Raw genomic sequence first — 16,702 nt, 5'->3', positions numbered from 1 at the left:
AGATGCTGGTTTTTGTAGAGTTCCCATTAATTATTACTGTGCACATTTTCCCTAATGTATTGATTACATTAAAAATCATTACATCTTAAAATTTCAATTCTGTTTTCATCATGTGAAACATTTGGAATATCTTTAGCTAGGCTAATTTTTAATGTGAAATGCAATCATGTGTTCTTTCTCATACTGCATTGATTTCAGCTTGTGTAAGTTGCTGTATGTACATTACCTCTACTAAAGCAAAAATTGCTTTTAAACTTATTATACAAATCCTTTTTCATTATTCCTTGAATCTGGGAAAGAGATTCTTTGGCCATTTTATTGAATAGCACCTTACTGAATTATGAAGCTTCCAGAAAAATTTTCACCTTTGAGAGGTTTTATATTACTGCAAGATTGTTCATGTTCTTTCTTCCTATGGTTTTGATGTATCTGATGTCTAGCTTTTCTGAGATACAATAAAACCCCTGAATCTAAAGATCATGACTTATTAGCTTTGTTTTAAGAATATTTTCTTCTCTAATATTTTCATTTCCTCAAATGCATTAGTTTTGTTGGCTTCTCTCTCTCAACATTCCAGATTTACCAACTTCTCTGCAATACTATCTAAGACATCAGTTTTATAATACATTTTAACATGTGTTTTAATGTCACCTGACAACTTCCCCCTTTCAGTTACAGTTATGAAGTATTTCTTGTTATTTAAATATATTTTACTTCTTTATTTTTTCTGTTTCCCTCATTTCCTTGTTAAACTTCACATTTTTTTTTGACAAAAGAAACCAAATTTTACTAAAATAAAGTCATCAGCAAAATAAACAAACCTATGGTTTAGAAATAGATTCCATTATCAATATAATAAAAGATTTGCTAGTGGTCTAACAGCTTTTATTTTTTAAGGAAAAGCATTTAATTGGGGTGGCTTACATTTTCAGAGGTTTAGGCTATTATCATCATGGTGCAACATTGTGGCATACAGGCAGAGCTGGTACTAGAGCTGAGAGTTCTACATCTTGATAGGCAGGCAGAAGTGCTCTCAAACACGGGGCATGTCTTGAGACCTCAAAGCCTGCCTCCTCAGTGACACACTTCCTCCAACAAGGCCATGCCTACTCCAACAAAGCCAAACCTCTCAATAGTGCCATTCCCTATTAAACTTCACGTTTCAATCACCTATTTCTTTGTGGCACTTGGCCAATTTGCTTATTTATTATATTTTTGATGGGCATACTTTTACAGAGATTTGTTCTGTATATAGCTGCTCATTTAGACAATGGGCAGATTTCTAAATTGTGGTTTTTTTTCCTTAGGTAGTTTTGGAAGTTATGGGTTCATTATTTCACATTTATTACTATATTCCTTTTGTCATTAATTAAATGGGTAATTGGTTGATATACTGCTCTAATTAACTTAGATCCTGTTTTCGTCTCTCACTGTTTAACTATCTAGTTAAATGAAGAAGAATAAGGCTTCCTTATTTTGAAAAATGGAATTTGTATCAGGGTCATTCAGTATCCCTACTTAGAAAGTTTTCTTATCTTTCTATCAGAACCCATCCTTTGTTGTGCTTAGTACCTGTACGTAAGCAGTAGAACTGATGAGATACAGGGATTTTCACATGAGAACGCCCACCCATTTTCATTTGATCCCCTGCTTCATGAGCAAGATGACCTTCAGATATATGCGGTTCTGTTGCTGCACAAACAATTGCCACAAATTTGATGATTTAGAATGACATCCATTTCTTATGAGAAAGTTTTGTAAATACAACTTCCAAATGGACACACAATTGAGGGGAGGAGTGATACCCTACTTCCAGGCTTATTTGTGTATATTCTCAGAATTTTGGGGTGTGTATTTCTGAAGTGTTTATTGGCATAGATGCTGGCTAGTTTTAGAGGCCATCCACTACACTTTAATGCCTGGACCTCAGATCCTTACTGTGTTGTATTAGAGACTTTTCTGTTGTGATAAGACACTATGATCAAGGTGACTCATAAAAGCAAGTGTTTAATTTGACTCATGATTTCTGAGGATTGCAGTATATGACTGGATATTGTGGAGAGGAGTGTAGTAGCTGGCATGAGTCTGAAGTAGTAGCTGAGAGCTTGCATCATGATCTACAAGCGCAAGGCAGAGAGCACTAACTGGGAAGGATGTGAGCTTTTGAAACTACAACACCCACCCTCAGTTCATACATCCAACAAAGCCATGCCTTTTAATCCTTCCCAAAGAGTTTCGCTTACAGGGAACCAAGCATTCATACATGAGATACTATGGGGGCCAATCTTATTCAAACTACCACAAACATGTTATATAATACTTCTCTGATTTGACCAACTGGGAACAGCTACTTGTTTAGAAGCAGTGTCCTTTAAAAATCTTACATGATCATTTAGGCTCACCTGATTAGTATAATGTTGTTAAAGTCAACTAATTAGTAACTTTAATAACATCTTTAGAAAACACATCGTGTGCCATACCATATTCCTGGAAAGAGCATCAGGAAGTGAAGGTTATGTGGACCATTTACTACCCAGTCAATCACAGTAGACGTGCCTCTTTCTGTAAGTTCTTGTCTGCCTCCTGAATCTTAATTACTGTCCTGCACAGTGGTGACTTATTTGCTAGGTGTCACACTTGACTGCAGGTCACAATCCAAGAATCAAAGAATAGCCTTTTGTGATACTGAAAGATATTTCTGTAAAGTCAGACTTGAAAGAGGACAGAGCTGTGATATAAAGGTATCCAGAATGGATTCTCATTTTTGACTACACTTGACTGCTAAGCAGAATATTTTAAAATTTGTGGTTTGGGGTTATGGGAGAATTCTCATATTATTAACTTCCTTTCATCTGTGCAATAACAAGATAGCAGGAAATGGAAGAACAAGCTTTATTCCATTATAGACACTAGATATCAAAAGTTTAAATTTTTGTAGTATCTCCATATATGAATAATATGAATAAAAGCAATATGTTTTAATTTTGTACTTAAAGAACTATATCAGATCTCTTAAAGTTTAAGTGATCATTTCCAAACTGCTATAAGATGAATATATCATATTACCATATGAGGTATACCTTATAAAAGCATAAAAATTTTATTTTCAGAAATAATGGTAATTTCAGACAGTATTGTCAGGAGATAGTGACATTAACAATTCTATAATGCACATTGCACATAAATATTACATGTGGCATTTGAATTACTACAGAACTTATTTACATACTTTAGGTTGCTCAGGTGACTGGTCCATAATTATATTCTTTAAATATATAAACTAGTAAAATTAATTAAATTTCGAATTAAATAGTTCTGAGCATATTTTAAACTCTTTCGGCCAGTATTATTTCTGAAACTTATGGTTAATGTGATTTTCATATACTGTACAGAAATCTTAGTGCTTTACCAGAAAGTCCTTATTGTCATCTTTCTGCTGTCTCCAATTGTAGCATAACACTGAGCATGTTCTAGGAGCATGTCAAGTGTTGGTACAGTTACTAGATATGCACATATGCACATATATGTAATGGTTTATGCAAGCAGCTTTAAATAGTGCTATAAAAAGATCAAGCAATATTTATAGTAACAGGCCAGTTTTATATCCCCCACCCATTCTGTTGGTAGGAGATAAAATGCAACAGAAAGAAAGCAGTAATGAATTAGGATGGTGCCTTACTAAGCGTGTAATTAATGTTATTAAGAAACATTGCAATTGCATATTAAAATTCTGCTAACTAAGCAACCCTTCTGTTTCAGGACATTTGTTCCTTGGTTGCAAGATTTTTTTCTTTTTCTTTTTTTTGCTTTTGCTCCTGCTTTTTCTGATTGGCATCTTGTGCAATCTTTCTCAAAAAATGAGATAATGGGACGTGAGCAGCCTTCTTGGTGTAGCTAGACTGCTGACGTGACAGTTATGGCAAGTTGACAGGTTAAGTGAGTAAAAATGGATGTCTTGTCTTACCGTTTACTTGAAGAATTACCTCTAAGCTTTGTTTTCCCCCTCCACTTTCCCAATATTCCAATGCCTTCTGCTCCACATATGAGGACTGCACCCTTCCCAACTTAAGAGTTTTTAGGCCAATTTAGGGTTTACTTTCTAGCCCCCTTTATTCTTCTTTTTGTTGGCTTAAAAATGACATTGTCCTTAGAATTAATGTGGTTAGGCTTTCATTAAATAAATATGTTTTTAAAAATAAAATAATTTCCCTTGCAAATTATCAGTATCATTAAAAATCAAAATCTCACTGTTTTATTACCACTATCTTAATCAAGAAAACAGATAATGAGGAGATAATATGATAAAAACATATTATGTGGAAAAAATTTTAAAGCCAATGAATCCAAAAATAATATATTTTTTAAAAGGACAAAGGTACATATTTTTATAAGACAAAACAACATGGAAAAATGAGATTTAAAATGGTATGTTAAAAATATTGGCATATTTTTCACAGGAGTTTTCATCTTGTGACTTTTATATTATCAGAAGTTCTGTGACACTTGCCTATTAAAACACAGAATAATTTATTTTGCTTACATGACTTCCTCTGCTTACCTATAATTGACAGTAAATCTGCTTTAGGAAGCTGAAATCTAATAAAGTTTTAAGTTTTCCATAAACATGTCTGTCTTGGTTTTGAGTTAATTATTATATTCATCATAATGTAGAAATATTTAATGACATTAGAAAATTAATGGAAATTTCCTAAATAAAGACCATTTACTTAGAAAATTGTACAACCCCACTCACATAATCTTTCAGTTTATCAAAACCACAAAAAGGAGAGAATGAAATAAACTGCCATTGGCAACAAAGAAAGCATGTGTGGCTATGGATGGGTGTATTGACAGTGGGCATTGCTCACTGTGTGAGGATTGCCTTCACCTTTCCTTTTTCCAGGTCAAGCCTTCCCTCCTTTCGCTCTTCCCAGAATCACATCCACTCTTGCTCTCTGTAGCAATTTAGAAATCACCTTTCTTATTTTGTGGTCATACTTGATAAAAAAAAAATCACTGGCCAACTTTATTTCCTGTTACTAGCCCTAAGATTTTAAGTTTTAGACAATAATTAGGGAAGATCTCAAGTATTACACACACCTCTAAAATTAGTCTTCTTGCAATCAGTGCATTATATAATGGTGATTCAAAACTCTATAGAGAGATACTGCTTGGCAACAACACTTTAGTCATACAATGATTGATGCAGTTGTATATGTATATAAGATCTCTGGTCAAAAATAGTAGAATATAAAATATAAATAGATGTAGAGTCTATGGGCATTGATTAACCGTAACTGTACTATTCCCTTGACTATTTCATATACTTCACATTTATGAGGAACAGTGACCTATTTAGTACTTTCCTTTTTAAAAAATATTTTAACACTGAAAAAGCAGATAGAGGTAATTGATATTTGTTGAAAGAAAGGTAATGATATGAATATTTTACATGGAATAAGAAGTTTTAAATATTAACAGAGTTGCAGGCTTGGAAATAAACCATATATCTCCTCTGGAAGAATAATTTCTGTGGACACAAAAAATTTAATACACAAGTTATATAATTTAGCAATTTGATAATTTATAATTCCTTGGAAATGGTAAAAATGAAAAAAATTAGTTACACAGGGTTTACAAAAGTCATTATAATGCATCCTGTATCATTGATTTGTGTTTTCCCTTACAAATAAATTTCATCTTTGTAGATAAATTATGTCTTGATGTGCTTCAAAGTCAAATATATTTTAAGACATTATGTATTCAATTCCAGTACTAACAACTTATTGTGAAATCAAGTAAAATGTCAAACAGTGGAAAAAATACAATTAAATGAGCTGAAGAACTAATCATTTATGAATTAGAATTCATTTATCATTTAAATGAGCATCCATGTCTTGCTGCTGGCATCTGTCCTACTGTACCGAAGTCAGTTCTCACTGTTTTCCTTGGTTGGCTAAACTTAACTGATATTCAGGAAATACCAGGCTTCTGTGCTACAAAATGTCTATATTTGTTCCTGTGTTTTGGTTTCTCTGAGATCGTGAGTGTTGTGGTCTTGTTACTTTGGTGTAGAGCACTCTCTACTGCATTCTGTGTAGGAATTTCAGAATGGCCCAGGATATTGTCCTTTTTTCAAAGTTCGTTTTCTGTTTGACTTTCCTTCCCCAAACTATTACAGTCAGTGGAAAGAATGTATCAGAAGCTTAAAATATAATGAAGTGGGAAAATGTTGAATATTTTCTTTATAGTCATTTAAAAAACCTTCTAGGCGTTCGTTTAGAATTCACAACTTGAAAATGTCCTAGAGCGAAAAAAGGACAACATTTCAATGCAGAGAAGTTACAACTTATTTCAGGAGACAAAACACATACATAGGGGGAAAAATAAAGAAACATCACACATTGAGTCAAAGCATGTTCCTTATACTGAGATGGCATAGCAAGTGCATAGTCAAAAAATGTTCAGGTTCACCCATGTCAATAAGGTTAGGATAATGGATACCAGGGCCTGGTGAACACAAGAACAGACACCTAACCATGCAAGTGACAAGGAGTACAAGCATTTTGAATTTCTACAGCTAGTTGACAGATATGAAGGGCAGAGAGATACAACCCTCAGTTGCCTTACAGAAGCCACAATGCTACATGGAAGAGAATAATTTGCACACATTACAGAAATAAACACTGTAAGACTTCATTGCCACAGATTAAAAAGCCTTGAATGGTTGTATCAACAGAGAATTGTGGGAAGTATACCTAAGGAGGGTTATATTGGCTGGTAATTCACAAGAATAAGATTATGGTTTTATGCTACATTAGTAATAACAATTATTCAATGAAAGCATCATGTAATCTTTCACATATTATACCATAATAGAAATTATAACCTTAAATTCTTAGTGTTTTGGTTGATTACAAGCATGAAAAATTATATGTTTAATTGTGTCATTATCTGATGTGAATCAATTTAAATTAGGAGTTTAATATCTAATTGGTCCATTTAATAGAACATTGAAATAAACCAAATATCAAATTTATTCCCCAGTATAACATTTTTACATAATAATTGATGCATTCTTCAAAAGGTTCAACTCACTGGTCTCTATATAAAAATAGACATGCAAAATTTTGCATTTGAAATAAACTAATGCCTGTGGATAGTTTAACTTCATCCTTGCCAATTGGTTAGTACTCAGTTTTTGTTAATTTTGCCATTGTGTTAAGGAAGTTGTGACCACACAAATCTGTAACTCAAGCAACTGATGGAGGAGATTGCTTTTAAAATATCCTTACAGAATATATACACATTTAATAAGCAAAATACATTAAATCACAAAAAAGTGTTTTCCACTTGAGTTAGTAAGTTCAAAGTGTTTATTTCAGAATCCAAAGTTGATTCATTCAGGTACAAAATTATAATAGAAAGAGTAGCTGAGTGTGACTGTAACCACTGCATTTCCCATCTAAAATGTACCTAACTGCTGCATGACTATCTCCATGTTAATGGTTGCCATAGAAAGTCATATTTTCCTGTAGAAACAACTTGAACATGATGTGATTAACCTTTAAGGTCCCCCTCCCCTCGTCTCGAAGCCCACCTCGAGCATGGCCTATGCTTCCTACTCATGTTCAGCTTCTGATTTCCATTCCACCCACTCTGGCTCACCAGCAGGCATTAGCATAAGAGTGCTGTACCATGACTTTGATTGAAGCAAGCTTGGGCTGACTGCAGTATTGAAGCATAAATTAGCGGAAATCAAATCTAATTTACTGTGCGTTTTATTTAAATTCTCAAAACACAGTTTCAACTGAACTATCCCAGACCTGCAATTTTAATTGACCTTTTGATATGAGAGTGTGCTTCTCTGGAATTCATACAATGTACTTTTCTTAGAGAGCTATTTTTTTTTTTTTTAACATGTTCTGATTAAACACTGAATTGTTGAACTGGGCTTCCTTATAGCTCCTCTTACAGACACCGCAATAAGATATAATCACCTGGTAGTTTGAGCAAGTAGATTAGTACATCATAATTGCAAGTGATTTGTCAAATGTTTCCAGGTTTTAGAGATTACAAATATGTAGTTTATAGTTTTTGTCTTAGAGACATATAGCAGAATTGCCATTTCTCTAATGAGCCAATTCTTCTGGAGTATACAACTCAATTTTTCTAATTTGCTTTGGGTTTAAATGTAGGTTTTGAATGGCCATCTTGAGAGCCTAAGTCTGTTTCCTATATTTAATGAGAGCCCTCTCAGGAATCCATTTCATATACAGCACACTTTGCACTATTGTGCTCTGTTGATGGAATGCCTCCTCTAGCTGCTCCCTCCCATTGGTACCATCACCCAAGCACTTTTTTCAAACCATTTTCAATACCACCTGGCAGAAATACTGATACTGTAGTGTTACCAGAAGAATTATTGATGTCGTTTTTCATTTTAGCGCCCCCCACCCCCCAAATAAATTTCTGCAACCAATCTTCCCTCACAGAGATTGCAATATAGATCTTTGGCAGGAAGTCTACCAAAGAAAAAGTGATTGTTCTCATTTTCCCTGTTGTCCAGACTTCAGGTGACAGTAGGTCAGACATTTTCAAAGACTCAAGAATTCCTTGAATCTTGCTGTGTTGAATGCTTTAACATTTTATAAGATAAGATAATGCTAAGACAATGGCAGATCCATTAAGACAATGGCATATCTACTGAAAGCAATGAATCGAATTCTAGCAACAAGAAGTGATTCGAATCTTTAGAAACGTAGCATACTTACATAGTGACTGAGAAGGAAAAATGCATCATGAGTAAATATCTCATGCAAGGCATGTTTTATAAATAGTACCAATAAATCACTTGGTATTCATCTTTTATAGAGTTAGAATAAAAGTTCAGGAAATTATCATTTCCTGTTCTTTTTAGATCACAGCATCAGGAATAACTATTGTGCTCTAGTGCGGGAGGATATTTCTGTTTAAGTGATAGCGTGTTCTCCTTAGGTGCCTCCATACAGTGCGATTCCCACCTAGAGGTTCTGTCCCCACTTTCTCCGGTTTTCTAGTCCTTTGTCTCTCTCTGCTTTTCCAATCAGTGTCTCCAATTATCATTCATATTGCTTCCAGAACAGTCATTCTGAAAGGCAAATCCGATTTATTCCTTGTAAAAATATTTTTGAGTAGGTCTTTTTTTCAGGGCAAAATATTAAACTACTTTAGCATAAAGAATCTAGTCATATCTGTATTCAAATCAGTATGCTGTGTCTGTTTCTTAAAGCCCTGTCTCCTCCAAAAATTGTAATTCCACAGTTCCCTGCCTGCAATGATGATTCGCTCCATGCCCAGTGACCTCACTGCTGCCCATCAGGCCTGGAACACAGCTCACAGGATCGCCTGTGGCACGACTCTTCTTTCCTACTTACATGTTCTCCTTTGGTTCTTCTCTGATCTTTTCTCCAAGTATCGTCTGTGTTTTTGGTTTTTAGACAGAGTCTCACTATGTCACCTTGACTGTCCTGGAACTCTCTATATAGACCAGGCTGTCCTCAAACTTACAGACATCAATGTGCCTCCACCTCCTAAGTACAGCATAAAACAAAACAAAACAAAACAAAACAAAACAAACAAGGCAAAGCTAAACAACAACTGCTTCATGAATCATAGTCTGCAATGTTTATTTGTATGTTTACTTAGTGTCAAGGCCATTGTCCAAGGGTCATTTTATGATTTACTTCCCATCCTGTGTACTAAGCAGGATATCTTATAATTTGTAGCCAGTCAAAGAGGTAGAATGAATAAAAATGTAGCTCATATGTTTTCAGAAAGTAAATGTATGGTATGGTCATTTGCTTGCCCTTATTTGGGAAATTAAGTTTAAGAAGCTGTGACCAAGTTGTAGGATATAGAGTTAAAATATTTTAGAAAATCATTCATCAAACAAACAAGCAAACAAACAAAAGAACCCAATTTGTCCCCTGCACCCACATCTGGTGGCTTAAAATTATCTGTAACTCTAGTTGGAAAGGACCTGATATCCTCTCTGGCCTGCACCTTCCATGGATATATGAATACATATTCATAAAAATTTAAGCAGCACATGCATATGCACAAAAATAAAATAAAATACATCTTTAAAAAGATTTTTAAGTTGTGTGGTGGTGGCATATATGCCTTTAATCTCAGCACCTGGGAGGCAAAGGCAGGTAGATCTCTGTGAATTTGAGACCAGCTTGGTCTAAAAATCGAGTTCTAGGACAGCCAGAACTCTTACACAGGGAAGCCCTGTCTTGAAAAAAGAAAGATTTTTAAAAATTTGGGAAGTGAAATTTATAAAAATACCTCAAGTACATATAGTAATTTTATCAAAATAAGTAAATTATACAATAGAATATGCTTTTGGATATTCTTATTTGATAATACTATTATATATTATATTGGTTATTTTAATTTAAAAACTAAATAAAGCAGTACTAGTTAGAACTCCTACAGCAGCAAGCTTCTAGGACTTATCTTCTAGTATTTAGTCTTTCTCACATCTATCAAGTCACATGACCCAATGTGCTGAATATGTGGCTTTTGTTTGAGTGTTAAGTTACTGATTTTGATTGAAATGAGTTTTTAAAGTTTGAGGAGAATGTGCAGGCTAAATTACATTACACTTCTCATGAAGGTAATATGCTTGTTGGACTATTTTTTTCCTTCTTGGGTTGACAGAGGCAAATATGTGTAGACTGATTATTACATATTTCTTAAAATATATATTTATTATAGAAAATTGCAAAACATAGAAAATCCAGAACAATGTTATTTTTTTCACAGAAAACATCTTGTAATTTCATATCTACCAAAAACTAGACACTTCTGAAGCCAGGTGTGGTAACACACACCTTTAATCCCAGCACTTGGGAGGCAGAGGCAGGTGGATCTCTGAGTTCGAGCCCAGTCTGATCTACAAAATGAGTTCTAGGACAGCTGAAGCTACAGAAAGAAACCCTTTCTCAAAAACACAAAAACAAAAATCAAAAAATAAAAGTGGGATGCCGGGCGGTGGTGGCGCACGCCTTTAATCCCAGCACTCGGGAGGCAGAGCCAGGTGGATCTCTGTGAGTCGAGGCCAGCCTGGGCTACCAAGCGAGTCCCAGGAAAGGCGCAAAGCTACACAGAGAAACCCTGTCTCGAAAAAACGAAAAAAAAAAAAATAAAATAAAAGTGGGCACTGCTGTGTTTTTAATGTTTTCCTGCCATAATTATGTAATATTGATTTATGCTATTTTTCCTTTTCAAAGCATCTGCCAATTCAGTATAATTGTGTAGAAATTACAAGAAATTTTAAGAATCAGGTAATCTCCAGAAAACTAGAAGGCAACATCAACCACACTACTCAGATAGGTCTATAGATCTAATTTCTCCATGCTGTGGGAATGAGTCTTCCACTGTCTATAATTATAAAGAGATATCTAACTTAGGAAATTTATTTCCTTCAGTCTCCAAACAAAGTGTTAGATGGGTTGAATAGAGAGGAACTATAATAGAATACAAAAATTTAAGCCCAAACAAATATCATTAATTTTTTTTCCCCTTTGAGGAAATGATGCTGTTTATACAGTGGTAGAATTTGTGTTAGGTATATACTAGGCTGTATGTTTATGTGGGGCTATCATGTTCTAACACCCCTTTGGATGTTGTGCTTATTAGACATTTCATTTTGTTATAACTCTCCAGACTTCAGTTTTTAGGATTTTTTTTTCTGTATGTACCAGATTCTACAAATTAAAGCTGGTTTAAAACTGTTTTATTGGTTTTAAGTTTCTAACCTAAAGAACTATTTAAAGTAGTTATTCTATAAGTCCTTGGATAAGGACAATATTTTCCCTGAAAGTGCATGGTGTGAAGATGCCCTTGTGGAGGTGTCTGGATATTCTCTACTGCTACTCAGTTTCCTGTCATTAGACCCCTTTTAATTCTGAGCATCATTAGGATTTTTATTCCCATCCCTTTCTTTTCTAATGGAGTCACTCATTCTTTGGATTATTATCTATCTTTACCTATACCATTCTACTAGCCTCTTACCATATGCATTATTCTACTGAGTAAATGTTCCCCCATGCCAACATTACCATCTTCATACAAATGCTGAAGCCTCTGGAGAGTTTACTTTGCAGCTGTCATGCAGATTAGAAATATCCACAGTAAAGTTGGCAGCATTTCGTGCTCCTTCATTTCTACACTATGTTAATAATTTTAACCTTTCTTTCTTCCCTTACTACACATTGTTGGGGTAGATCTGATTTTGCTTCAACCTTCTTCAGTGAGCACTTGACTTGGAAAGTGTTCATCATTCCACTGTTCAAATGCTGCTCTTCGATCAAAATTCTTATAGTGTTCATTTCCCATTCGAAGCTGCCCTACTACAGGAGACTCCACTCTTAGGTTTGCTATATGCAGTATGCATATTTGCCATATTCAGTGTGATTGAAGTGTTCTTCTATGGTGCTCTGAGAAGCCCCCTTCTGTATTCACCACATTCTTCATCATTGTTAGGTGTGTTTTGTTTGTATCATCATTACTATATTTATTGTTATTTTTTTTCCACAAGGCCATGAGCTTCTTGTGCCTTTCATTTCTTACTTTATAGTGCCCAGTAGGAGAACATACCAATTGCCTGACCACTGTTTACTGAACTGAAGTTAATCAGAGTGGACAAACAGTGAAGCGTTTATTCATATTAGTAGTTAACTTCATATGTAATCCCCATTTCTCGAGTATTTCAATGCTTTTAATGTTACAAGACTTGATTGTTAAAATGCTTGATGAAAATCAGGATCACATTGTGTACCTTCTAGTTATTTCAGTGTCTCATACAATATCCTAAAAACATTATAGATAAATTTGTGTGTGCTGATACATTGACTTTTGAGGAAGGAAATAGTTGCTTAAGATACTGACCCTGTTTCATCTTGACCTATTCAAAATGCAGATCTAAATGGGAAGCTACATTTTATCTTGAGAATGTTAGAATATGAAGAAGCTATTTTCCTAAGCAAGTATTTAAGACATAGGATATTGATGCACAGTATTTAAAGTATGTCTGCTAATAACCTCACTTCTTTCCTCATGTTTGAGAGTGTGCTCTTTCTTTTCCTTTATGTTGTGAGAAATCCGTTAAAGTAAGTAAAGACATGGAGCCTTGCTCCACCTCTGAACTTCCCACCCAGGACCAGATTTTCTCTTTGATATCTTTTTCATTGTTGTCAAAGGTTGATATTTACACTTTCTCTCCTTTCAAATTCTAGCTCCTCCACAGTTTGTGGTTAGGCCAAGAGATCAGATTGTTGCTCAGGGCCGGACAGTGACATTCCCCTGTGAAACTAAAGGAAACCCACAGCCAGCTGTTTTTTGGCAGAAAGAAGGCAGCCAGGTGAGTAGGGGCATAACTGCTTTTCTGACAGCTCTGAACCTGGCTTCTCAGTGACCCTCAGAGCATGCCTCATCTCCCCTGCTATCAGTGCTCACTGTATGTTATTTCTGAGAAAGAAATGATTCTAAAATAACTGGATGTCAAGTGTTCCAACACAGCACTCTTTATTTGCCAGTGTTATTTTTAAAACCCTGTATCTAACATAAAGTAGAAATAAAATAGTTTGAACCCCAACCTACACTGGTATTTAAGATTTCTGATGGCAAAGGTCATGTTGCTTTCTTGCATTTGGTTGTATGGTATGATTAAATGAAGTATCTCATCTAAAGTGCCCAGCATCATCCTTGGCACATAAGAAATGAAATGGCTTTTTGAAAATTCTGTATTAGTGGTCACAGAATACAATTTCAAGCCCCCCTGTCTTGGGCAGTATAAAAAGATCATAAACTTATGCACACTTCCATTTAAAGGTGGAGGAACTCTTTTCTTCCCCTTTCCCCTTCTGGATTGCTTCATAATAAGATTGGACAGGAAAAAGGACATTTTATACAGGAAACAACTATCTTGTTTTGGCTGTGACCCTTCTGGGCAGAAACATCTCTCAAGGTGTTTCTGAAAACTCAACTGGACACATTAATTTTCTCAAGTAAACCTTGGATCAATGTGGACAAGTGCTTCGCTTCTAGGTTGAGACAATACGAATTTCCATCTTGAAGTATATGGGAAATTAGGAAACTTAACTAACAACATGTCTGCACATACCTTGTGAAATGAGCTATGTGTTCATTCTGAAGGCTCTACAAATAACAAGGCACGCACTTCTCAAAAAGAAGCATTGAGTTCCTTTCCTCAGCATGTTCTCTTGCTACTCCAACTTCTAAAAGAAATTCGGGGGGTGGATAGGTAATGGAAGATATCTAAATGTCAACAGTTGATATTGACATGCTTTCTGAAAGCTGCAAGAGGTGAATTTCTCCTAGGAGTTCATTTCAGTTTGTTTTTTATTTTTATATTTATATTTTATTTATTTTTTATTTTATTTCAGTTATTCAGAAATAAAAAAAGTTTATTTCAGGTTGAATTATAAAGCATAGTATAAGAAAACATGTCTTTTTATTGATTAAAGATAACTATAAGTTAAGATAATTTCACACACATACATTCTCTATATATATTCTATAATATAGCTCCAGGACGAGTCAAAATATACACTGGTAGTCTGGTCCATGAACAGAGAGTATTTAACACAATCATCAATGGTTTTGAAAAGTAATTATTGAGAGAATTTCAGTATTCCTCCTATATTGTTTGACAAAGTGAAATGTTGTTCCAGAGATTGTTAATAATGTTACATAAATTTCTTTTTAGGTATATTGATTTGCTTATAGTATTAGATATAATTTTATTTCTTTCACCAATATCTCTTCCATGGGAGTGAAGAAAGAGAGAATAAAAGATTAATAATAACAGTGAAATATTTGAACAAACCTTAAATTTCTTTTTTTTTTTTTTTTTTTGGTTTTTCGAGACAGGGTTTCTCTGTGTAGCTTTGCGCCTTTTCCTGGAACTCACTTGGTAGCCCAGGCTGGCCTTGAACTCACAGAGATCCGCCTGGCTCTGCCTCCCGAGTGCTGGGATTAAAGGCGTGCACCACCACCGCCTGGCTCAAACCGTAAATTTCTATTCAATGAATTGAGATATATTAAAATAGTTCCATTTTCCTCCTTCTAGTATCCGACTTTTACGGTGATCTGTCTCTATCCGTCCATAGAAAGAGCCAAGAGCCTAGACTTAATGGTCCATATTCCTCAATATATGCTGGTAATGCCAATAAGTATTAATAGGATGCTCAAACATTTCCAGGGCTCTGCAGAGTTCCTGGGCTTGGCTTGTAATCCATTTCTTTTGTCTATGTCATATAACCTGGGAATATAGATGATGGATTAAACTCAATCAAATGCCACTTTTCATGTCAATGAATCATTTAGAAGGTGGAATGATATTACACTGAAGAGGAAGAGATCCTGGGGACAATTAGCCCATCTGATGGATTAGTGCAATGTAAATTAGTAGTCTAATGGCTAATTGTGGGAAAGTGCACATTGGATCATTTTCAATTGCCCTTAAATTTTAGGCCCTTCTCTTGTATATGTTTTATATCTGCAATATATTTGGATTCCACAGGAGATTTGGTTTATTCTCAGATTACCTTTCAAGTGTATGAAAATGCCTAGTGTTGTGTAGTAATATAACTTTGGGAAGAGGGCAATAGCATTTTGAAATTATATTGCTGACATGCTAGCAAACATTGCTCCTTTTAGACAGCATTTAATAGCATGGTAATGTTTATGTAAAGTGGGCGTATAGTGTCACACTTGAATCTAATAAAGTGGACATCCATCATGTTGCAATAAAGAGAAGAGCTTCTAATTAAAGTAGGACATCATTTGCTGGATTAAAGTCATTTAGCGTCATTGAAAAGTGTTAATGCCCTATTTTATCCTCTTCTACTGGCATTACTTCAAGGGTAAAAATATTTTAAGGTGAAAATGTGTCTTGTGCCTTTAATTGAATGTTATTACCTCCTGATTTCAACTTATTGAAATTGTTTAATTACAAACCTGGAAAATTAATTACTATATTGCAAAACAGATCCCAGAGCATTCGAATGTTCTTTTTTGTAAGTAAATACAACACAAAAATTGATATGTCCTTGTTTATAATGCAACTAGTAACATACCTCAGTATGATTTATTGTATCCACATGTTTTTCTTAATTGAACAACAGTAAAACATCATAGGTCATCCAAATTAATGATCCTGTTCTCATAGAAGAACCTTAAGGACTTGTGTTTGGGTTGTCTGAGGTGTGTGACAGGCTTTAATGGAGAGCGTAGTAAACTGTTTTTAAAAGAAAGTAATACTGTGAAGGTCTTAGAGGTTCATGTGTACTTTCAGAGTCATGCTATAGCATCTATTATTTTAAACAACTTACTTAACCTTGCTTAAGTTGTATCCTTTTTTCATAGCTCTTTTGAAGCTGCTATGGCTTACACAGAGAACTTATAATAAAAAAAATGAAGTTAGCCTTGATCAGTCTGCATTATACACTGTTTGGGACTTGTCCTGAAATATTCAAGTTGGTCAACACCAATGACCAGTGGCATTGCTTGTCACTGTCTAGCTTAAGCTATCTCTCTACTTACCATTACAGTCAATGTCCTTACAGTGCCTGGGGGCCCGGTCACAGGAGTAGTATTTTACCTGTTTATTTTAAAGAAATGGTAGCTA

General features: G+C 34.7%; 1 protein-coding gene across 12 annotated transcripts in view; it reads left to right on the top strand.

The window, feature by feature from the left end:
- Window positions 1-16,702, top strand: part of Robo2 (roundabout guidance receptor 2) — a 531,698-nt gene that overhangs the window by 420,722 nt on the left and 94,274 nt on the right. For all 12 annotated transcript variants that reach the window (XM_052741005.1, XM_052741004.1, XM_052740998.1 and 9 more), the window contains one exon: window positions 13,287-13,411. In XM_052741005.1, coding sequence (XP_052596965.1) covers window positions 13,287-13,411 — 125 coding nt within the window. The remainder of the gene's footprint in view (window positions 1-13,286; window positions 13,412-16,702) is intronic.

Source organism: Peromyscus californicus, unplaced genomic scaffold (genome assembly GCF_007827085.1).
Source record: "Peromyscus californicus insignis strain IS unplaced genomic scaffold, ASM782708v3 Scaffold_16__1_contigs__length_79575227, whole genome shotgun sequence".
Taxonomy (NCBI): domain Eukaryota; kingdom Metazoa; phylum Chordata; class Mammalia; order Rodentia; family Cricetidae; genus Peromyscus; species Peromyscus californicus.
The sequence above is the reverse complement of the archived record's forward strand: the minus strand, read 5'-3'. Positions and strand labels throughout refer to the sequence as shown.